At 45.1% G+C, this 23,478-nt stretch overlaps 2 protein-coding genes across 3 annotated transcripts in view; both read left to right on the top strand.

Moving 5' to 3' along the window:
- Nucleotides 1-15,021, top strand: part of DGKD (diacylglycerol kinase delta) — a 52,413-nt gene extending 37,392 nt beyond the window's left edge. The window contains exons 19-30 of the mRNA XM_015871048.2: nt 533-643; nt 1,423-1,519; nt 2,223-2,330; nt 3,142-3,255; nt 3,607-3,741; nt 6,348-6,499; nt 7,218-7,329; nt 7,496-7,588; nt 7,957-8,076; nt 8,377-8,494; nt 9,807-9,937; nt 11,029-15,021. Of these exons, the coding sequence (XP_015726534.1) occupies nt 533-643; nt 1,423-1,519; nt 2,223-2,330; nt 3,142-3,255; nt 3,607-3,741; nt 6,348-6,499; nt 7,218-7,329; nt 7,496-7,588; nt 7,957-8,076; nt 8,377-8,494; nt 9,807-9,937; nt 11,029-11,118 (1,381 nt within the window). The 3' untranslated portion in view covers nt 11,119-15,021. The remainder of the gene's footprint in view (nt 1-532; nt 644-1,422; nt 1,520-2,222; nt 2,331-3,141; nt 3,256-3,606; nt 3,742-6,347; nt 6,500-7,217; nt 7,330-7,495; nt 7,589-7,956; nt 8,077-8,376; nt 8,495-9,806; nt 9,938-11,028) is intronic.
- Nucleotides 15,022-16,772: 1,751 nt separating this feature from the next.
- PROC (protein C, inactivator of coagulation factors Va and VIIIa) lies at nt 16,773-23,463 on the top strand. Of its 2 annotated transcripts, none has more exons than XM_015871034.2 (9): nt 16,773-16,879; nt 17,228-17,311; nt 17,428-17,588; nt 18,182-18,206; nt 18,718-18,828; nt 19,521-19,661; nt 20,032-20,141; nt 20,802-20,919; nt 22,783-23,463. In XM_015871034.2, the coding sequence occupies exons 2-9, from the start codon at nt 17,245-17,247 to the stop codon at nt 23,349-23,351; spliced, it is 1,302 nt and encodes a 433-aa protein (XP_015726520.1). In that variant the 5' UTR covers nt 16,773-16,879; nt 17,228-17,244; the 3' UTR covers nt 23,352-23,463. The 2 variants fall into 2 exon arrangements, with proteins under 2 accessions (XP_015726520.1, XP_015726521.1); XM_015871035.2 differs by lacking the exon at nt 16,773-16,879 and adding an exon at nt 16,917-17,128.
- The last annotated feature ends 15 nt before the right edge of the window (nt 23,464-23,478 follow it).

The raw sequence follows: 23,478 nt of genomic DNA, 5'->3' as shown, positions 1-23,478 counted from the left end.
AACTCTTCCTCAAATCGTTTCTGCTAAATTATTTAGCAGAAAAAAACAGTTGATGCAGATTTAATGCTTTAATTCAGTGTCCCTGAGATTAGGCTACTTTTATTTGTCAGGCTGTAATTAACACCTAATATATACATGCTTTAACAATTAGCATTGCAGATGCTTTGTGTGCCTTTTTCACAACTCCAGTGACCAGGCATGTAGCTTGTTATAACTCAAATGTAGACTTTAGAGTATCTTTTGGTGGCAAGGGGAGAATTCTTCCTTGAATCTTGTGGCTGGGAAGTATTCAGGTCAGAGGCTGCGGACTGGGGACCTCTGCTCAGTTGCCCATTTTGTGGTTTTAGGTTTTAGGCACTTCCCAGCAGTGCTCGTCTGACACGTTGGCATACAGCCTTCTTGTTCTTCACCTTTATATACAAGGGGATTATTAGGTGGCCAGGTGGGGCATGTGAGATGTATCCCACATGGTATGTAGGCTTAGGAGTGAGAGTTTTGGGGTTGTTTTTTGTGTATTTTTTTTACTTGACAGTGAATGTTACACTGAGAAGTGTGTGATGAATAATTACTTTGGGATTGGACTGGATGCAAAGATTTCGTTGGATTTCAACAACAAACGTGACGAGCACCCAGAGAAATGCAGGTGGGTTTGATATTGACTGACCATTGACTACTGCCAGAAGTGACTGAAATCAGTTTATGTTTTCATATGTGCTTTTGAAGTCTGGAAGTATGATGAGTAGATACATCGTCAGTCCCATCTGTGTGATCTTTTATGAAGGTTAGGAAGAAGGCTTGAAGATTGAGGATATGATTTTTCTAGTTTATTATTGACTCATTATGTTGTTGTGGATCTTTGACTAGCTACATCAACGTGGATACAGTGCTTTGGTTCCATTTACTTTGTAACCTCACACACAGGTTTCTCTCCTGGACATACTGTTTAACTCAGAGAACACATCTCAGCTTTAAGTGCAACTGAGGCTATATTTGGCCTTGATACTAAATTAATACAAACAGACCACTGTATCAGTCACAGGCTTGGGGCTTTAAATACCTGGGCAACTAGAAAGTAGTTTGTATGACATGGTGTTGTTGGTACATTTTCTTGACACAAGCTAATGTTGCAAAACACTGTTGATGTCCTGATATATGAGACTGACCCCTTCTGTGCTACGGGAGTCTCTTTTTGTGTCTGGTAATACATGTTACTCAGTTATCCCAAGTTCCTACATGACTTTTCAAAGTGGATATTTTTCTAATGTAAGTGATGGTAATTTTGAGTGTTTGGCCCCTTTGGAAGCAAAGCTCATTAGTATTTTAGGGTGTAGGAGGTGCCATTTCAAACTATGTGGATGCTTTTGCCTCAATGAAAAAGCGAATGCCATTCCTGACCCTTTCTCTTTTGTTTTGCTCACTTAGAAGTCGTACTAAAAACATGATGTGGTATGGAGTATTGGGGACCAAGGAGCTGCTACACAGAACATATAAAAACCTGGAGCAGAAAGTGTTGCTGGAGGTGAGGAATTAGCATGTCCTTCTGCTGCTAAAACTGGAGTACGTGATCCTCCTTACTGGCCAGGATGTTTCCCTTGCCAGCTCAATACAGCGTACTTGCTGTATCTTTGTGGTAGCTGGAAGTGGTTTGTCCTAGTCCTGGAAAGTAATTTGTATTCTCAGCCCATTATAAGAAGCATCGTCTTGTTGTAATGTAGCCATCCCCAGCTCCATGTTAAGTGCAGATAGGATTGTTAGATGTGGTGTCTCATGTGAAAACAGCATTTTAGATGATGTGAAGTAGAGCTTTTAATTTAACTATGCTATAAGGTAGATCAAATAAGAAAAATAATTATTCCTGTATTGCCCACCCACAGCATGAATGACTGTAACAGGGAGATCCTCATTGCAGCAGGTGGTTCAGAAGCTTTATTCTACTTTCTGGAATAGACTGAGAGGCTCTGCCAAGCCTCTCAGTTGTTCTTTTTGCCTGTTGGGGTAAAGAAGCAACAGTCTCTACAGCCTACCTCAGCCAAAGGAGAGGTGGTTCATGAAACATGAATGAGTATGTTCTTCTACTCTGTTAGATAGAAGAATAAGCTGAAGTAACCTGAATTAATTTATTGTTTAGCTGTTCCATACAGGGTGTTCTTAGAGTATGTGCTGTGGCAGAAGAGGTTCTCTACAGCTGTGCTGGGAGTAATGATGCCTTCTTTTTTGTACAGTGTGATGGGAGGCCAATCCCTTTGCCCAGCCTCCAGGGAATTGCTGTACTCAACATTCCCAGCTATGCTGGTGGGACCAATTTCTGGGGAGGAACCAAGGAAGATGATGTGAGTATTCTCTAAGATAGCTCAGGAAATGTTTTAAATTGATGTTGCTTCTGGAGTCATAGCTGCTGAGAACAGAGCTTGGAAGAATAGGACAAGGGGCATGTCTGCCTGTATTTCTTTTCTGAGTTGGCTAGAATACTGAAAAGTCAATATTCAGCAACTTTGCACCCAAGCAAATCTGTAGTGATTCAGAAAGAAACCAGATGCTGTCCTGAGCATGAAGTGTGCTAAATTTTACTCAGAAGGTGGTGAAGCAGTGAAACAGGTTGCCCAGAGAAGCCATGGATGCCCCATCCCTGGAGGTGTTCATGACCAGACTGGATGCTGCCCTGGGAAGCCTGATCTTGTGAGAGGAAACCCTTCCCGTGACAGATTTTGGAGATATGTGGGCTTTAAGGTCACTTACAGAATGGCTTGGCTAGAGATGTTATGAAATTGACCTTCTGCCTTCAGTCTGCTTGAGAAGTAAAGGCCCTTTAAGGCAAAGGGAGCTGGATCCAGTCAGAAACATTGTATTATTTGTAATGAAAGAAGTGCCTATTCTCATAAGAATAATTATTCCCTTGTTGTTATGGTCTTTGTGTTAGAATTATACTTTGACTGCTATTGGAAGCGCAGTGGAAATATTGAGGCTCTTTTTATCTTTCTGGTATGGCTGCAAATCTTCACCTTCTTTCCTCACTGTTAATTCTATACAGATTAAATAGCACAACTGAAAACTAAGACCCAGCTGTAACAGCTGGGGGAAAAGGAAAACCTCTCTAGCAGAGCTGTATGTCAATTGAATTCTCTCTCCCTTGTGTTTGACTAGACATTTACAGCCCCATCCTTTGATGACAAGATGCTGGAGGTGGTGGCTGTGTTTGGCAGCATGCAGATGGCAGTGTCACGAGTTATCAAACTGCAGCACCACCGGATTGCACAGGTATCAGCTGCTTTTATGAGCTCTTCTTGCCACCTTCATCCTCCAGCTGGTGATGTTTTTGCCAGTTTCATTCTGTAAAGCCTTCCTGTTCTCTCTTGTCCATGAAAGAACACCCACCAAGGTTGAAAAGGAGAATATTCAGGGACAGCATGGACATGGAGTTGATTGCTGGTGATCATTGTGGGTGGAGTTAGATGGGCATTTCTAAATACAGATTAGTCCAAAGACACAGCAAATGGTGCTTGCATGATCTGGTAGAAACAAAGCTTCAGTACCCAGGGAAGTATTTTGGAAAGAGTGTCTTATGCTTCTGAAAAAGCAGTGTTTCTGTATTGCAATCATTTCTTGCAGTGTCGAACTGTGAAGATAGCCATCCTGGGAGAAGAGGGAGTTCCTGTCCAAGTGGATGGAGAAGCCTGGATCCAGCCTCCGGGTTACATCTGGATTGTTCATAAGAACAGGGCACAAACCCTGACCCGAGACAGGGTAAGAGCTGCCTTGGATGCACTGTACAGCACACCCATGCGTTCTGATGTCACATGTTCTTGCTGTGTGTCAGTGGCCACACATGAAAACTTATCTTGGTAGATGCAGGAAGTGAGACTCTCTGGGAAGAATATGATTAAGCTTGCGTTCACTACTTGCGGAATCATATAGGTAAAGTTTTGCCAAGCTTATTTTGCATTTTCTAGGTGCCCTGTGACACAGCATTTCTTAACATGCTGTTTGTCCCTGATTAGCTGAGTGCTGTGGACTGACTAGATTCAGCTGTTCAATATTTTGATTTCTCTTTATTATTCAGTATGTGATTTAAACCTCTTTGGCCAAGGAAAGTGAGTCTCATGCCTGGTTCAGCATAGTGTGCCCATCTCATTTCCTAACTTTTAAAAGTATCCGATGAGTACTAGCACATAGGGAAAGTCTTGCTATTTTAAAGTATTACTGAATGGTGAGAAGCTAATAGAAAAGGTAAAGGAATTGCTGTAGTGGGATAGCTCTGTAATTGTCCACTTAATAGTTACAAGCATAGCATGCTTTGAGAGCAAACTGAAGTCCGCTGCAAAGGGCTGGTGTGCTGAAAAAAAAAAACAAGAAAAAAGAGAGCATCTAAGAACAGAAAAAAAGGGAAAGCAGCCTGGTACAGACAAGGGACATTCCCTGTCAAGAAGTTGCAAGTATGATAGTGTGAAAAGAAAGGCAAGGCAGGCTTGCAAGGCCCCTGTCATGGTAGGACAGGGAAGTACCCAAGCCCTCCATTTAGCTGGGAGGGAACAGTGGGTACTGGAAGACATTAGGGACGAGGAGACAGAAATATGTGCACAGTCTTCCCTGGAGGGACAGAGAGCTTCTGCAACGTCTTGTTTTTGAGAGGGAGAGTGAGTGAGATAGCGCAGAGAGTCAAGCGGAACAGGATTCCTGCTTGAAAAGTGGGAGAGGGGAGAGGAAAGGCAGCCTACACATGGAGCCTAATGGGAAAGGAGAAGGAGGAAACACAAGAGGCAGATAGAGCACACGTGTCCCTAGAGAGTGTGCTGTGTGTATTGGACCAGCTGAAGCTATTGTTGTGCCACCCCACTTCTCCCTTCCTGCAAATCAGGATCTGCAGGCATGGAGCTGCCAGTGAGCAATAAGTTCCAGTTTTGCAGAGCGACATTCAACTCTTATCTTGACCACAAGCTTATCCTCATTTCTCCTGCTGTCCTCGTGATTGTCACTGCACACCCTTTCCTTCATGGCACAGAACCAGTCTGTCCTAGTTTGTGGAGTAGATGAAGTAGGGTCCTGTTTTTGAGTGTGCATCCCCATACCTCTGGTAGCATTTTTCAAACATGGTGTGGGATGTTTAGTTTCTTCTAAACTGAAGGTGGAAGAACTCACATTACCTTGTGGCCTCATCTGGACCACTGAAGAGACATCATCAAGACTGAGACTGGCAGATAGCTTGTACAGGGCCAACAAAGGTTGTTTTTATCTTGTGTGAGAAGCAGCAGGGGAAGGCAGTGCATTACTTCAGGACTTCACAGGTATTTGCTAATGCAGGGAAATGATGTGTCTCCATGGCAATTGTGTTCTGTCAGACACTGGATTTTCTGCTCCACCCATCTCCCTCCTTAGCCCTGTTTTCCTGACTTAGTTTGTGCTCATCTCACTTGAATTTCCAGGCCCAGGATCCATGACTACCATTTTATTTTCCCTTCCCCTCTACCCATTACACTCATTCTCCTTTTCTGGCTCCACGAACTTCTGTTTGTTTCTTTTTTTTTTCCCCTCTGAGTGGTGTGCACCCCATGATTGTTACCCCCTCTTCTCTGAATTCTTTCTATTTCAGTCATCCCTTTTGTGGTCCCTTCCCTTGTCTGACCTTCTGTATTCTGGTTTCATGTGCTCCTTGATCCATTTCTCCTTGCCTAGAGATTCTGTGTCACTTCTTGTCCTTACTGTATTCAGTTTAGATTCTTCTGCACTGGATCTGTTTTGCTTCTGCTCCCTCAGCACTAGCTGGTGGTAGCAGAAATATTGGTAAGGCTTCAAGTAGGACAGGCCCTTAGCTCTGAGTTCAGCTGCTAGTGCTGCCCTTACTGCAGAAGTTCAGTTCACTTCCAGATAAGGAAAAGTCTCGAATGTTTTTAATTTTCAGCTCTGAGATGTAACTTGAAGAGAGATGTGTGGTAATTCTGCTGCTCTCTCCTTTCCCCAAAACTTGTCATTTGTCCAATTCTATGGATTTTTGCTGAATAACAGAAGACACTTTCTTGGGGATGCATGTCAAAAGTCATATTCCTGCTGCAAAGTGTAGAGGCAGTACAGATACTCAAAGTGAAGACACTGGGGAATTGGGGTCTGGCAGACAGAAGTGGACTAACAGTTCTACTAAAATAAGACTTGAATAGAAACTAAGCCAAGACAAGGGAGTGACATGGAAAATTTGAGCTCAAACAGCTAAAGTTAGCAAAGTCACCAACAGTTGAACAGTGAAAATTGGCTATACCAGACATGCGTGTTTTACAGGCAGTGGCCACCAAAAACTCTTGTGTTTCATGAGAGATTTATCTTACAGCATCTTATAGTTTGTGTGCTGTGTTTCTTTTTAGGCATTTGAGAGCACCCTGAAGTCCTGGGAGGACAAGCAGAAGTGTGAGTTGTCCCGACCCTCCTCTTTCTCTCTGCAACCAGAGATCATGTCTGAAGAAGAATCCACCCAGATCAACCAGTTTGGTCAAACTGCAGGTGCTCTGATCCACAGGTGAGGCTCAATTTGCTTTTGGTGAATAAAGCTGCTCTCTGGTGCCTAATGTTCATGTCCTACACTTCTGTTCACTTTTATCTTCTACCATGCTAATCCATGTCACTGGGAGTTGCATTTTCATTGTGCACTATCCCAGCTGCATGAGGACTGAAGGTGAATAGACTTTAAGTTACTCTGAATAAAATATATTACTTTTATGAGCAAAAAGGAGTCACCAAAACAACCCAATAGCTTTGATTGTCAATGACTGTTACCAGAAGTGAAACAAAGTCCTCTCTAGGAGCTCCCGTGGCAAGTTGGTTTTGTGTAACCCTGATGCCCAGCATTGGGAAGATGTCACTTTATACTCAGATATTCTGCCCCTTGGTCTGGGCTTTTGAGAGAAAATGCCCAGATTCATACCAAAGAAATGTCAACTAAGCTGCTGTGTGTGCAGCTGCCTTTTAAATCACTGCAGTCATGCTAAAATATCTTGGTCACATTTCAAACCGATTCCAACTTATGCACAGAATTGAATATGTGTCTGGAGTTGTGCATGTGAAATCTGATTTGCTTTGCCTATGCATGCTCACCGTAGAGGGGAGAATAGCCCTACTTTGCTAGAGGCTGTGCCTCTCTGTTCCTATCAGTCTGATGTGTACTAAAGGAGATATCCAGTCAGAAAAGATCTCTTACTTTGAGCTTATGCTGATGCAGTCTGTAATTCTCTCTTTAGCATTCGGGAAATAGCCCAGTCCTACCAGGACATGGAGCAGGAGCTTGCCCATGCTGTCAATGCCAGCTCCAAGTCTATGGACAAAGTCTACGCTAAATCCAAGTCTACAGAGGTACTTCCACTCCCTTGGCATCTTTCTTTTGCTTCTTGTTCTGTAGCATTTGGTATCCCTTTCTGATTGACCAGAAGTAGGCCTTGCTTCTCTAAGACTTCTTCCTTTTGACTGCTCAAACAACTACATTTCCAGGCTTAATTTGTACATGAATTATTTCCCACAGGGTCTGAACTGCAGCCTTGTTGTAGAGATGGTGAATAATGTCAAAGCCCTGCATAATGAGACAGAGCTACTGCTGGCAGGCAAGATGGCACTGGTAAGTAGCACAGAACAAGAGTAAAGCAGCCTCTCACATATCCCCTCCTCTCATACTTGGCCTTGGCAACAACACTGTATTGGTCGTGGTCTTATTTGTCTTTGTAGTGAGTCAATTAAAATGTTGTCATGCAGGAATTGGAATGGTGTTGCTGGATAGATATGATGAGCGGTTAGGCTAGTTTGCTCACTTTGGAGCGCAGAAAAGATGCAAATTATTAACTTGGCAATGTCTGAGTGGGGTGGCTGCTGTGCATATCCTTCTAAAATGAGGCACTGCCCTGTCAGCTGGGAATTTCAAGGCGAGGACATGACTGTATGTTCCACCACATGGCTTTTAACTCTACTTTGCTTCTATTTCTGATCCAGCAATTAGATCCTCCCCAAAAGGAGCAGCTCCAAGCAGCCTTGGCAGACATGGACCTCCAGTTGAGGAAACTGGCATACATCCCTTGGCTGTGGCAGCTTATGGAGCCCTGTGATGAGGAGGTGAGGAGGACCGCAGCTGTATTTTCTTATCAGTTTTTTACTACTTGGTTGTGTTTGACTTCATGTGAATATATGGCAGATATGGGAAAAAATTTTTGAGAAGGAAACTTGACTCCCTAAGACTAAAGAAAATAATTTCCTGCTAATGTCCCTTGACTGGCTTGGGATCTGCTTCCTCCGTATCCTTCCCTGCCCTGGTCCTTTTTTGCAAGGACAGCGACTTAAGTTTGACAGTTCTTGTTTTTGGTCTGTTCCAGTGAACTGATGTATGTTTTCCTCATTCTCTCTCTGTTCCTATAGAATCAGATGCTGGATTATTCTAAACGCAGCCGCAGTGGCAAATTCCGTCTGGTGACCAAGTTTAAGAAAGAGAAGAACAATAAAAATAAGGAAACGCTTAGTAGCATGGGATTGCCGGGTACCGAGTCTGCTCATGTGTTGTCTCTGCCTTTCTCACACCAGTGTGGTCACAACACTACGTGTTCTCCGTTTCTTCTCATGTTTTCTCTCTCTTCTGTTTCACTTGCCTCTGCCTTTTCTCGGAATGGAATCTTTCTGACATGGCAAAGTAGTTTATTGCTGTGTTCTGAGTCATGATCCCGCAGTAATAAGCAGATATTTCTGAGCTGAAACAGGAGGTACCCTCTGAAGAGTTCTGCCTACATCTGGCCATTTTATGGGATGTTTTTAAGGGAGCTTAGTGAGAGAATTTGAGGATTTTGGCATTTTAGGTATCAAAACGACTGTGGGGCCCAAGTCCGCATAACTCCAGTCTTTTCACTACTGATTCTCTGTGATATGGTTAATGATGTTTTTCTCAGTGACTCACTTTCAAGACTTTAATCAGGTTTCATGTCTAAATGGCTGGGGATCAGCATCACCAGAGGTGCACCCTGACCTTTAATCCTACTGGTTTTTAGATGAATGCTGGCCACGAATCAACAAATTGTCAATCAGAACACTTTCTCTCCAATTGGGTTAATTGATTTTTGGCTTATATTCTACTTATGAAGACCTCCTCCTAAAATTCAGAAGTACTGTCTGTTCTGTGTGTTTCCAGGTCCTTTCCTCTATCATGGAACTCTGGATACAGTCTCCTCCTCTCTAGCATGCTGGTGCTCGTTCATTGCCTCTCAGAACCTGGGAACATTTTTATTCTCTTATTTAGAGGCTGTGCGGGAAGGCAGAAGCCCAAGCTTTTCCTCACACTTTAGGTAGCAGAGTTGCTGTTTTGTTTACTGAGCACAATTGTTCATACATAGTAGCAATACATAATAGCAAGCTAACCCATGCTGGATTCTTGATATTATTTTATTTTATTTTGTAAGCACAGGGATATCAAGGAATTTGCTGTTAAGCATGGGGGTAAATTTAAAATAAAATAAAATAAAATAAAATAAAATAAAATAAAATAAAATAAAATAAAATAAAATAAAATAAAATAAAATAAAATAAAAGGAAGAAAAAAAGGATATTCAACCCTATATCAAAACAAACATGCACTTTCTTCTGGCTTTACTGCAGCTATAGCCTCTACTTAAGAGAAAAACTCTGATCTTACTCTACCCTACCTCCTATGTTGGAGGCTGTAGATTGTGCTACGCATTCTTTCCCTCCCCTTGTCGGCTGTGCTGTACTGCTTGCTGTCCTGGCACTGAGTGCTGATGGTGTCTCCATTTCTCACTTTCTTCTGGGATTCTGGGTACTCAATGCTTTTCCATCTCTAACAGTTCACCTCTGGGGAACGGAGGAGGTTGCGGCTTGGCTTGAGCATCTCAGTCTTTGTGAGTATAAGGATATCTTCATCCGGCATGACGTCCGGGGCTCTGAGCTCCTGCATCTCGAACGGAGGGACCTCAAGGTACTTTCATGATTGGCTCATCAGAAATAGACAGCTCCATCTGCATGACCTTCTGTGCTGAATGTGCTTAGAAACAGTCTGCCCACTGGTTACTCCATGTGTCTTGGCAAGATGAATGGGTTCATTGCAGCTTTGTTTTATTTTCTTGCCATTTCAGGTCATCTGATATTTAGTAGCAGAGGGCTAGAAGGGCTAGTTGAGAGCCCAGCTGTGTATCTCTCCACAGCTTACTGGAGATGGAAAACAGCCCAGCGCACAGATTGCAAAAAGCAAAACTCTTTTTAAGAGTTTCTCAGCTGTTGAACCATCTTTGCAGAACATGTTTTGAGTGGGAAAACTTGGGTCTTGTGTTACAGTCACTGGACAAATAGGTCATTGCACTTCCTTAAAAGAAGTGACACTGCTAGATGGAGAGAATCGTTTAGGAATAGTACTTAGTATGGATATTGCACAGCTTTTCTTCCCATTGAGATACGCTTTCTCCACAGAGAAAAATTAAAAATGGTGGTTCTTTGCATGTATGAAATAATTTTGTTGTCATTGTGGAAACTTGCATATAGCAGAAATATATTTAAACATAAAATAGTGCATGGCATTATTTGAATGACCTTTAGATCTTCGTTTGTGCTTTTGACCAGCTTTCTGTTCCAGGTTTTGCTCTACTTTGTATAGCTGATCCCTCTGCTTGCCATCCAGCTACAGTGTGTGCTTTGTTGTGTTCACACGTACTTTTTGGTGTGACCATTCATCAGTTGGTTCTTGCTGCATGTGTTGGGCTACCAGTTTGGGTCCCTGAGATCTGTATGTGCTTTCTTTTCTCACGCTTTGGCTTTTAACAGTCAGAGCAATTTGCATTTCTGGCTAATGATCCGTGGTTGTTTCTCTCCATTGTTCTGTGACTGCTCATTGCAGTTGTGCTCTGATAGCTTTTTGAACCTTGGTTTGAGGTTGTGTGGGTAACCATCAGGTCTGTAGCTTTTCTGGTTGGTTTCCTCCTCTCTGTAACTGGCTGACTAACTTGTAACTACTGCTTGGTGCCCTGGTCTCTTTACCCCTTTTCTCCACAGGTAAGCTTTTCTCTTGTCTTTCAGGACCTGGGTGTGACCAAAGTGGGTCACATGAAGAGGATACTGCACGGGATCAAGGAGCTGAGCCGGAGTACTCCTGCCAGCGAGGTTTAGCCTCTGTTTTCACAGCCTGTGTCTACCATTCCCCCTAACTGCACAGCAGTCACCTCACAGAGCTGATGTGCTCACAACTGTCTCCACTGAACAGCCAAACTGCAACTGTTCAGAGCTTATATCAACCAAGCATGGTGCTACCTTTCTTTCCTGTGGGGTACAGCTGCATCCAGTCAAGAGGCACCTTACCTGCGTTTGGGCAGAGCCTCCCAGGAGAGAACTTGCTTTCTGTTTGAAGAACTGCGTCCTCCAATGTGGGAAGTTCTGGTTCCGGTGACAGAGACAGTGCAGGACTCCTGAGAATTGCAACACAGCTACCTTTACTGGATAATTTCATCACAGTACAATTATTCAGGGCAAAAGATACATTGGCCAGTCTTAGTTCAGAAGCATCTGACAGTCTTTTTGAACTGAAAACTTGCCTGCTCATCTGTGTGTCATATCTGTAGCTTAGAACATTAAGTGGAACAAAGCCTTGTCCTTGTCTTACTATTCTCTTTTTAACACACCAGTAGTTGCATGTGATTTGTGTCAGAAATTCCAAGCCAGTACAGACCTCTCCTTGCTGATGAATACCTGGTGATCCTTACTCACATGTCCCTTGCAACTAACAATGCATGTGGTTAGAGCAGCTGCACCCATGTGTGGTCTGCTGCTGGGCCTGGCTCTCTGCTCTCAGCCAGTCAAATGGTACAACATTGAGGTTTTCACGCATCACAAACAAGTATTTGGAAGTTGCTGATGCTAAGAAAAGACAATTCTCAAGAGCTGAAAGATTACAAGAAATCAGCTCAGACTGCGTTCATCTTCAGGAGACAGATGAAAGGGAGATTACTACCTGGCTGTTTGGGCCATGCAAGAAGTGTAATGGAATGAAGCAAGGTGTGGAAGAAGTTGCTGCACTTCAGTTTGGGGAGCAGCATGACAGGCAGCAGCCAGGAGTGTCTTGCTGTCCATTTGGTGCCGCTGTGATGGCCACAGACAGCAAAGCTCTTGCTTTACTTCTTGTAGTTGCAGAAGAATGTCACAAAAGATACAATCTATCTGTAGTATGGGCATCTTTTGACCTGTCTTGGTGGAAAAGCTGCTAGAACCTTGCTTCTTTCTCTTGCTGCCTTGCTCCTTTGCTCCAAGTTGGATTCCAAAAGATTAGGGTGGCTCAGTCCCTCTGGGTTGTACCCATATAAGAGCAGTCAGGCTGTTAAACACTGGGGCTCATGCAAGAGCTTTGAGAGAAGGGTGATTGTTACAGAGCAGAAAAGCATCATAATGAGAACTGGAATATGCTGGTACGTAGCCTTTGGTATCACTGACAGTGGAGCATGGAAAAATCAGTGCCTTTAAATCAGAGTTCCTAGATGGCCTTCAAACTCCCCTGTACTGCCAGACCCCAGTTGGGTGACTTACAGCCCAAAGACCAGCATGCATCATTATGTTGCCATGTTTATCACTGCAGAGCAAATCTGGGAACATTCAGAGCTATAAAGCCAGAGAGACAGCAGGAATTTTCAAGTTACTTTGTAATTTTGTATGTATTTATTTTGTTCTAAATCATTACAGTGCAGCACTTGTCTGCTTTTGGTTGCAGGCAGTAAAATGTTCACATTCATGGTGGCAAAAAAAGAAGAAATAATAATAATTTTCTGAGGACATCTATTTTCATTATTATTGTTGAGGATTTATTTTGTCAACTTTACATCAGCTGTGTAGCCTAACAGCAATCAGAATCAGTCAAGACTTGTCTGTTTACAGGTCTGGTTACAGGCTGCTGTTAGGCTGGCAAGCTTCATTGCAATCTTTAGGACTTCACCGAGGGCAGTTCTTACTCTCCCTATCTTTTATTAACTCATTCATTCACCCACATCTCTCTCAGCCTGGTGAGCTGGCAGGGTTTGCTCATGAGAACTTAGAAGTCAAGCATGCTTAAACCAGCTAGCAAAAATTCTGGTATAAATACCATGCGGACCAGGAAAAAAACAGGTTCAGCTTTTCCCTAACTGTGTTCCCCCATCTTTACATCAGCTATTGCTCCACTGGCTGTATTTTTTCTTTATCAGTACAAAACTGTGTCCGTTGGCAATGTGCATGGTGGGGAAGTCTGTGTGGGAGTGCCCAGCAGGGAGCACAAGGCAGCTCATGGTTCTGGAGATGGGCTGAGGTCTGTGATCGCTCCTTTGGATGGCGATAGAGCTGTGAAGTTTCTCCAAGGAACCTCGTATTTAAAGTCCATAAACAGTATGCACTTGCCTTCCATCTTTCCTGGGGTTTATGTTCTTCCTCAGCAGATAGGGCTCCTCTCTACACTTCCTGCTGAGAGTAACAAGGGAATGCAAAGAGTTTTGCATTTAGATGTGTTCCTTACTTAGTGCTGTACCTGAAGAGGCCTGGAGGCCACCTGCCATCCGCCCTGGTGATGTGATTCCTGCAGAGTTGAAGTTTCCTTTCTTCTACATTTATAGTCTGTCCTGTAGATGGGTTCAAATCCTTTTTGTGCAGGTGCACCTTTTATCAGAGCATTCATTGCCAGTCCATCCCTGCCTGTTATCAAAGGCAATGAGGGGGCTCTGCCTTCTTTTAAGAGCTGGAAAATGGGATCCGTGTTTAACCCGAGTGCCTTTAAATATTAAGGTTTCTGCCTAACAGAAGGGTTGTAGCTCTCTGCATCTCACTGAGAACAGTGCTGATTTCTGCTGCAGGGTGTTGTGAGCAGATGAGGACGATGTGTCAAACATCAGTGAGAGGTTATCTGCAAAGCAGGGAGCTGGGCTGAATTCTGGCCACGATCATCAGAGTTCCTCTTCTGCTGTCCCATCATTTCTATTGTAGGAGAGAAACTCAGGAAATACAGACAGTAACAAAATGTGCTTCACCTAAAAGAAAGAGACTCTCCTGCAGTCTCAGGTAAAACACCAGCTTGAGAGAAGCTAGAACTGCACACACACCACATCTCTTGGTTAGTCTCCGAAGAAGCACTGCTGTTGTGCAAGCCTTGTGCCACCTCCTGGTTATCAGCCCTCACTGCTGGGCGTACAGCTCTGTGCCTTCAGCCCGTTATCTCATGTTCTGGCCCCAGAAATTCACCCTTGGTGGCAAGGTCTGGGGATTTGGCATAGCCCCATGTTACAATGGTGTGGCTCAGTGGGGTTGCAGAGGACCCCAGGGGGAGGCTGAGCTCATGGACCAGCTCCTGCTCTGACCCTGCCGAGGGCTCTTAGTGCTAATGCTGTCTTCCAGGATTATCTGGTGGGATCTTTCCCTGCTGGGAGCACCTTGGAGTGATTCCGCGCCGTGTTGTATGGAGAGCTCCATTCATTGCTTTAGTAGTATTTCCATTTGTGCATCCTGTCTCTGTGATTGAAAAAAAAAAAAAAAAAAAGACTGTTTACAAACTATTTTGTATCTTAAGCTGCGCGTACTGTAAAAAAAAAGAAAGGATGGAAACGGATTTTTCTGCTCCTGTCAGCAGTGACTGCGTGTCTGTGTCATCATCCAGCAACCGCTGTTCCTCAGGGGTCTCCCCGCCGTTCTGTGATCCTGTCGGAAGTGTAGGGAAGCACAGGAATCCCTGTACAGTCTTGGGAAGAAGGTTTTGTGCCTTAAGAATGGGACCTGCTTCCCTCCTATTTATTGTGTTAATTTATACAGTGATTATCACGGAAATGTCTCTTGTATTATTATTAATGGGGTTGTGTTGTTTTTGGTTGGTTGGTTGTTGTTTTTTTTTGTTTTGTTTTGGTTTTTTTTTGTATGTAGTTTCCTGTTGGTTGTTGTAAATAAGTTTTTCTTGTATATAAAGTAAACATGTTTCTGAGCTTCCAGTAAAGATTCTGTTACTGATTTTGTTGTGTGAGATGGCTGCAGTGCCCGCCTGGAGGGAGCAGCTAATAAACCAATGTGCTGTGACAAATGGCTTTAGCCTGAATTGCGCTGGGGGAGCAGAGCTATTCCCTGGAGAGGAGTGAAGCTGTGAACGCTGTTTATTGCTGATCACTGTTTTGTGCTGGTTTAATTGCTGCGAGGTAGCAAACATCACACAGGTGTTTGTTGTTGGCTCTCTCTGCAGTGAGCAAAAGAAGAAGAGGGGTTTCAATGATGGTTCTGCTGCTGCTCAGCTGTCTGCAAAACCAAACCAGGAGGGGAAGGCGCTCTGAGATAATGCCCTGTGTCTGAATGCTGGTTCTTCTGTCCCCTTTTGTGCTGTCAGGAGTGAGCAGTGGGGCTGCCCATGTGCTTGTAGGCATCAGGTCTGTGCAGTGTGACCACACTGCTGTTGTCATGCAGTGGGAGGTGGGCTGATGCTCTGCTCAAGCTGCTGTGCTTTCAGTTCATTGCAGCATGCCCAGTAACTGCAACAAGTGGAAAAATAATGGCAGAAATCGGTTTCTCTTGCAATCTGGAAATGCACTGCCGTAAAATGACTCCTGTGCACCTGAAACTAAAGGATTTGGGGGTGTTTGGGTGGGCGTTCCCTTCAGCCTGTATGGATTGATGTGTTTGGAAGGTGCTGCCAACAGGCTGTCAGCAGGTCGCTGTTAGTCTGAGCGGATGGTCGCAGACTTCCATAATAGTTTTGAAAGCAGTTGGTGATGTTGTACACCGTTGTGAGATGAAAATGGTAAAACTCATCATTGAGATGTCAGTTACCTCATTGTAGGAACAAAGAGAGAAATAAAATGACTGTCTTTGCTCACAACGTGCACAAAGGACCGGAGTGTGCAGCTCTGCACTAAGTATCACAGAAACATGCAAAGAAAGAGCAGAGAGACAGAAGGGGTGGTCGCTCCTCTGATGCAAGTTGTTCGTTTTGGTCCTTCTGGTCCTTCCAAAGAGCAGGAAACCCTTGGCCCCGCTTGGTGTGTCGTTGCTGTGCTGTCAGGCCTGCTGCTCAGTGCTGCTGGCCCCTTGGTTTAATTACAGCCATCAAACAGAACTTGGGAAGGTGGAGTGGGTTGGCAATGGGTTTGTGTGCTCTGAAATTACTGATAAGATTTCTATTTTAAAATGTTTTCTCCTGCTTTTTCTCACTCGATGTGCTGTGGGTTGGGATTGCTGACGTTTGTTTTTTTTCTGCTCCCCCTGACTGGGCAGCATGGAAGCAAGCAGGTTCCAAAGCAGCCCTGTCCTTCCTTACCTGTAGAGCACCTCCAGGGCCATGAGGTGCATCCCTCACTTGTCTGTTCTGTGTGTCTGCTGGCGATGAACAGCCTTGCCTCACCACTGGGCTGTGGGCAAGCTGTGTTGTTTCTGATACAGAATAAGGAGGTAATGGAAATGATGGTTTAAAATACCCCCATAATTGTCTAGCGACTCTCCGTGGCTTACCCATTTGTTCCTCCTTGAGTTTCCTGTTATGTTTCCTGTCTGAAGGTGTGTTTTATGAAATGGATTTTCAGCACACATCTGCTGTCGTTCATCTCAGCTGAATTTTGAGTGGCTGAATCAAAGGATGAAGAATATATCAGCAGAGCTTCAGTGCACAGCTTCCCCAGCTGCAGTTTGGAGTCCAAAACTGATGGAATGGATGAACAAGGAAAAAAAAAAAAGCACAAAATGGATTTGAGAAGGCAGAGAGGACAACTGTTTCACTTTTCCATGCAGGTAAACTGTCACGCTCCCCCTGAGCACTGTTTGCTTAATGACTAAAGGGAAAGCACTTCATGTCACTCTAAAAAGTAAATACCTCAAGTTATGGATTAACCCAAGTTGCAGCAGAGCTCATGGCGGAAGAATAAATCAGGCCGATTCACACTGAATTAAAGCAGTAAGTGCCTCAAAGATATCGTATCGCTCAGGGTTTCAAAGAACAGCTTAATTGAATTAAGCATAAAGCTTGTCGGAAGTGTCTGATGGCAAGGGGAGGTGCTGGGGCTGGCAGGGAACGCTCTGGGCGAGCTGCTGGTGGGTTGGAGGATCTGGAAGCAGACTGGGGGGCTCCGACAAACCACGTTGGGGCTGATACCAGAGAACAGCAGCACAGCGTTCTGTGGGGGAGCTGCTGCATGAAAAAGAAGTGAGGAAACCTGAGCTGCTTGAGCAGACCCGGCCTCCAGCACAGGGCTGTACTGCAGCTCACTGCATGCCCCCCGTTACACCTGGCTGTTCTTCACAGGGGATTTGTGCTGCAGCATGTGGAAGCTCATCACCATAGGGGTGCTGCTGGCTGCCTGCTCCTCACCAGCGTGCTGCACCTCGAGTAAGTGTGCCCTCACCCCATTCCAGTCACTGTGAGCATGAATTTGCTCCCTGCCAGCTGCTAGTTTTCAGGCAGCTCTCTTCCCCGCTGCCCTATGTCCACATTTTTGCTTCCAGTATTTTACAGTTACAAGGATGCAAACCAAGTCCTGAAAATCCAGAAGCGGGCCAACTCTTTCCTGGAGGAGGTGAAACCAGGCTCTGTAGAGCGCGAGTGCAGAGAGGAGACGTGCGACTTTGAGGAGGCCAGTGAGATATTTGAGACCAAGGAAGCCACAGTAAGTAGGAGGAACATTGGACTAAACCAATAGATTGTCAGAGTATTGTCGTCTGGGGCATCGAAGGTCTTGCTGTCAGCACTCCTGACTCCTAAGGTGGGGGTATGGTTCTGAATGTCATGTGTTGCAGTGACTGTCTTTTTTCCCATAGAATCTTACTGTTGCATCAAACAGTGGCCTTGCTATGTAGGATGAACCAGTCCTTGCCATCCCTCAGGCCCCAGAGTCTGCTCACAGCCTTCACAGTGCCCCTGTTCTGCTCCTAACTGGGCACAAATGTCGTTTTGCACTGAGCAACACAAGTGACTTGTCTGGCAATAAGCAGCCAGGAAACAGAATCTGGGGGGATACTGAGAGGTGGTGGGGCTGCAAGCAGGGCAGGGGGGGATGTGCTGAGTAGGGCCATGGCTGCAGTACATGAATGTTCAGGGTTGGCCACTTTTGTTAACTATGTCTGTCACTGTGCTGCCAAGAGGAAGAGACCTACCTGACTAGAGTGCTGCGCTGCGTTGTCCAAGACTGTGGTGCCCTTCAAATCCCTTGCTTGTGAAAAATCTGCTTCTGGCCTTAATGTAAACTTTGTTTCTCTACAGCTAGAGTTTTGGAACAAGTATGTAGGTAAGTAAGTTACTTTCTTGTTTCTTCAAGGTTAGCTATTGCTCTGCATTCTGCTGCCAGGGATCGCTCACCAGTTTGTATTTTCATTCTCTGTAAAGTGGGGCATGCAAAGTATGTTTGCCAGTCCTTTTGTATATAAAATTTTTCTTATAAAATTTCACATGCATCCGTGCCCATTGTCAGTCACCTCCCCATAGATAAGGCACTGGTCAAGAGTGCTGCTCTGACCTTGCCTGGCGTGGCCCAAAGAGAAGCCCTACTATTGCTCCCCGCTCCTGCAGTAGCTTACATCTGCCCTGGCTGCCCTGGGTTTTGCTTTCTTTCCCTTCTGCCCACTGCACTTCTTCTACAGCTGTAATTTGGAGCATAAACAAATGTCCTTATCTGGGCCAGCACCACAGTTATCACCATGTGGAGGCAGAAGCTGTGCGTGGTGCTTTGGGGATCAGGGATCTGCTTGTTTTGGTGTTTGATCTGAGCTCTGGCTCAGTGACTTAACTGCATGTTCCAGATGGAGATCAGTGTGAGCAGAAGCCTTGTTCCAATGGGGTCTGCAAGGACAATATTGGATCGTATTCCTGCATCTGTGACAAAGGCTGGGAGGGAGCTCAGTGCAATTATGGTAATGCTGTCTTTAATCCATGATACAAAAAAAAAATATATACACTCTTTGTGATGGGGATCTCTGTGTTTAGGGTCTGACAACTCCGCCATTGCAAGGTATACTTGCTTTCACTACTGATGTGATTTCTCTGTTACTTCAGAATGCAGTGGAAGGATCATCAGTGCTGACTGAAGTTTGAGGTTTGGAAATCTGAGAAATCCAGGTTTTACAGAAACACTGGAAATGGTTCTGTAAAGGATCAGTAAGTTCACAGCAGTCAGTGCAGGGGAGCTGATTGTTTGGTTTGTTGATGGTTTTTCAATAGTGAGGGAAAAGCCATCCACTGAAAATGTCATTACTGAGACGATGCCTTCCCCAGAGAAAAGCTGAATAGTGTATTTAATGATGAGCATCTGTATCTTGTGTCATCACCACCTTCCACCACTGACTCATGCTCAGTGACAGAGAATTTTCTGTTCTGCAGCCTGCCTGCCCTGACAGTGATCTCTGGGCTCTTCATCTCCCCTTATTCCCTTATTCGAGGTCTAATTGCTGTCTGAAGGGCCCTACAGCCACAAGAGCCCACAGCTGTCACCCCAAATCTGCTGTCAGGTGTTTATTACTCGGATCAGGATGCTACTTTGCCACTTTCTGTGACTCTTTGGCTTTCCAGCTTGTCCTGTCTTTCTTCTCGTTCCCTTTATTCCCAGAGGTCAAATACAGTAACTGTTCTGTGAATAATGGGGGATGTCAGCATTTCTGCAAGGAAGATCCTGCCAAGCAGTGCCGCTACTGCAGCTGTGCGTCTGGTTACCAGCTGATGAACGACCATAACATGTGCACACCTGTAGGTAAGAGGAGGATGATCATTGGAGATGCCACAGAGGATTATTCAGACATGAAATAAGAGGCTTTAGAGGGAAGAATGCTTGCAGTGCACTTTGTAGTAATTTTCAGAGCATCCATTTCGTGCAGAGCAATTCTGTGCCTGTATTTCCCAAATTCATACCCACTTTATGGCCACCAAGAGCCCAGCTGGTGCCTGTGTTTGCCTCATAGAACTGCACAGGGGAATCAGGAAACCTCCTCCTCTACAAGCATTGAGGAGTCCCTGAAGCCAACGTATAGTACAGCCTGGATTAGAGATAGAGGGGAAGCTCTGAGAGATGTTCTGCTGGGTGAGCTGCTCTGTGTGAGTTGATTTCTCTGCATTTTCTCTAGTGGAGTTCCCCTGTGGACGTGTGAAAATGGACTACATTGAAGGCAAAGCAGAATTCAATATTCGGCTTATTGGGGGAAATTCAGGAGGAAGGGGTTTTAGCCCTTGGCAGGTAAGAAGTGAAGAGTCTTTCTCTGCCTGCTCCAGCAGGACTCCTCTGTTAATAATCCCGGCATCGCATCAAGCTAAGATTTCCTTAGCTCAGCTCCTTCAAAAGCAGCCCAAAATTTGGAGTAACAGGGAGAAATATCTGTTGGGACTCTTGGCCTTGTCATTGTTTACAACATTTTTTCACTTGGCCAGTAATGTTGAGAGAGGAGGGTAGTGGCATTTACTGCTCTGTTGCTCCATGCTTGGGAATGCCATTAATCATCTCATGCTGCCTGGTGCTCTCTCCAGCTGTTGTAACTGCATTGTTGTGGGAGCTGGAGGTAATCTTTGCCCCTTTTTGTGCAGAAATCTTTTCCTATAAGCCTTGTCTGCTGTAAATTCAAGTTATTGGGTTTAATCAGCCAAATATGTGATACCTTTACAGAGCAGGCTGGGATGACACAGAGAAAGAGGGGACCTCACAGTGCAGTAGTGGATGTGAGTCATCAGGGTCCACCTGTCTCTGATACTGAAGGCTCTTATATGTCATTGTAGGAGAGTTGGAGCCTGAGATGCAACTGTTACCGTGTGCCCTTTGGAAGCAGCACAGCCCTTCCTTGCCTACTGCGTCCTGTGAGCTGTGCTTCCTGCAGCCTCACACCTCTCTGTCTCTTTGTTTCAGGTGATGCTGCAAAATCTGAAAGGGAAATTTCTGTGTGGAGGTGTCCTCATCCACCCGTCCTGGGTCCTAACAGCTGCACACTGCGTTGAGGCTGGAGAGACTCTCAAAGTAAGACTTGGTATGGAAAAAAAAAATCCAGCCCTCTTTGTTTTTAAGCACTTCTTTGAAAAGTCCCAGCTTACATCACCTCAGGAGAAAGACCAGTGGGTTATAAAGGCCTGTAACTTGGCATAGAGCCTTGGAATGCTTGTGGTTTACTGTGGTGTAGGAGGCAGTGGAGAAAGGGTGGATGTGCAGAACATCTTGAGTCTTCACTAATAGAGAAAAGAGGATGAAGTTATGCCCCTGGTCGAGCAGAAAGGAACTTTAAGACCTACCTGAGCATCACACGGTTGTCCTTTTAGATGCATCTTTGTGGCACTTTAGTGCAGCTAGGAAAGCAGCGTATTTTCTGTACCCTAGTGATATCTGCCATTACAGCCTTGAGCTATGTGGAACAGTGGAGATGCTGCCATGTCTGCAGGTGCAGGCGTGAGCTCTGGGGCAGTGGGACTGCAGAGGTGGTACTTGACCTCCCTCCAGCCCATCAGCCTTGTCCTGTTGCACCTTCTGTTCACCAACTGTAAGAACAAGCCTGGAGAGAAGGCTCACATCTGGGTTTGCACTCATGACCTCGGAGAGTAGTCTTGTAGCTGGATTTGTTCATGTCTGAAGTGGAAAGTTATACCTCAGAGTAGATCTGTGGAAGACGGGTCTGTGAGCATCCCAAACCTCCTTCCTGTGGCACTTGTTCCTGCATGTAAAGCAGAGCTGTCTATGTGTGAAGATGGAAGTGGAGTCTGCCAGTCAGCCCTTTGTCACAGCAGCTGCAGAGTGGGATTTGCTCCCAGAGTGCTGCCACCACAAAGAGACGTCACAATGGATGAAAAACAATTGTTTTGTGAGTGATGGCTCGGTGGTAACAAGTGCTCCAGGTGATCTCCAGAGGGGTTAGAGCAGTCTGAGCTGCCTACTGGGGCCATGAATTAAATGGCCACTGGCTGTCTGCAAAGGAGCAAGAGGAGGGGCTCAGAAATAAAGGGTCTAGGAATTCAAGATCCAAAGCTGGACTTCATGGAGTCTGTTGAGAATCTGTTTCTGTAGTTGCTCTGCATCATAAAGTTCTTGGAAACACACTCATGCAGGAAAAAGGAATTAAAATAGACAAGAAACAGCAGCAGCAATGCCCCATTGACAGGCTCAAGCAGGCAAGTGACCTTGGTAGTACAGAGGAACTTTAAGGGTTTGTTTGGAAGGGTTTGTTCCAAGTAAGACTGAGGGAACTGAAAAGTTAATTGGATACAGGGCAAACTGGAAGGGCGGTGTGGTGAAGCCTGCATTTGGAAAGGGGGTAGTAAAGAGCAACTTCCAGCTCACCCATAGAGGGACTGAGATGGAGACTCTTGAATTTGCAGAATGAATGGATTCCCAGTGGAGAAGTGTTTATATCAAGCACGTACTAAAATAGGCATTGAAATTAAGCTTAAATAGCACAGAAATGCAACTTTTCTTTTGTGGCTACTTCCCCACATCCTATCAGATAGCTTTCTTTTCCATCGTATCACACATAAATGACTTGTTCATTCCTTTCTGGCCTCCTTCAGCTTAGTTTCCTACTTACTTTGCATGACTGCTCGGCCCATGAAGTGGCCACGATCACACAGCACAAATAGAAACAGAGGAGTCTGAAGTGGTCAAAGAATCCTTAAGATACAGGTGCACAGTTTTAGACAGTGATGGTGTTATCAGTTAGTCACATTTGTCCTTTAAAACCTGAAATTTAGATGCTGGTTCTACAGCACAAACCTCATGTATGCTGTGACTTCCTTTGCTGTGTGCTCGCTGTGCTGGCTCCAGGACCTTTGATATAACCCAGCTGCTTTGGTGATGGAGGTGAGGAAGGCTCTAGGGGCACCTCTAATCTCCTCCTTTGCTCCTGCAGGTAAATACCACCGTCTCCGCACTGAGACCAGTGAGCAAACCATTCGAGTTGACAGTTATGTGAGCCACGAGAATTACACCAAACTGACCTCTGACAACGACATCGCCATGCTGCACTTGGCAGAGCCCGTGATGTATAACAAATACGCCCTGCCCATCTGCCTTCCCACCCGGGACCTGGCAGAGCACGAGCTGACAACAAAGGGCAGGCAGATGCTGGTGACCGGTTGGGGCAGCACAAGTGATGAAACAAGGAATTACTCTGCTCTCCTCAGCTACATCGAAATCCCCATTGTTCCCAAGAATGAATGTGCCCAAGTGATGAGAAACGCCATCTCTGACAACATGCTGTGTGCGGGGAGTTTAGGAGACAGGAAGGATTCCTGCAGTGGGGACAGCGGAGGCCCTATGGCCACTAAATATAAGGATACTTGGTTTTTGGTAGGACTGGTGAGCTGGGGTGAAGGCTGTGGAAAAAAGGATAAGTTTGGAGTGTACACCAAAGTTAGTCAGTACCTGGAATGGATCCAGAGCCACATAAATAAGATGTCAGGCTCTCGGAGGGGTTGATTCTGATGCTTTGAGCCTGGGATACTGTGGCTGTGTGCCGTGCCAGTGATGGTATGCGGTGTAATGTACTGTCACATCTACGATATTAAATGCTGAGTATCTGTTAACCTCATGTAACACTTTCTCC

This window comes from Coturnix japonica, chromosome 9 (genome assembly GCF_001577835.2).
Source record: "Coturnix japonica isolate 7356 chromosome 9, Coturnix japonica 2.1, whole genome shotgun sequence".
NCBI classification, from domain to species: Eukaryota; Metazoa; Chordata; class Aves; order Galliformes; family Phasianidae; genus Coturnix; species Coturnix japonica.
The sequence above is the reverse complement of the archived record's forward strand: the minus strand, read 5'-3'. Positions and strand labels throughout refer to the sequence as shown.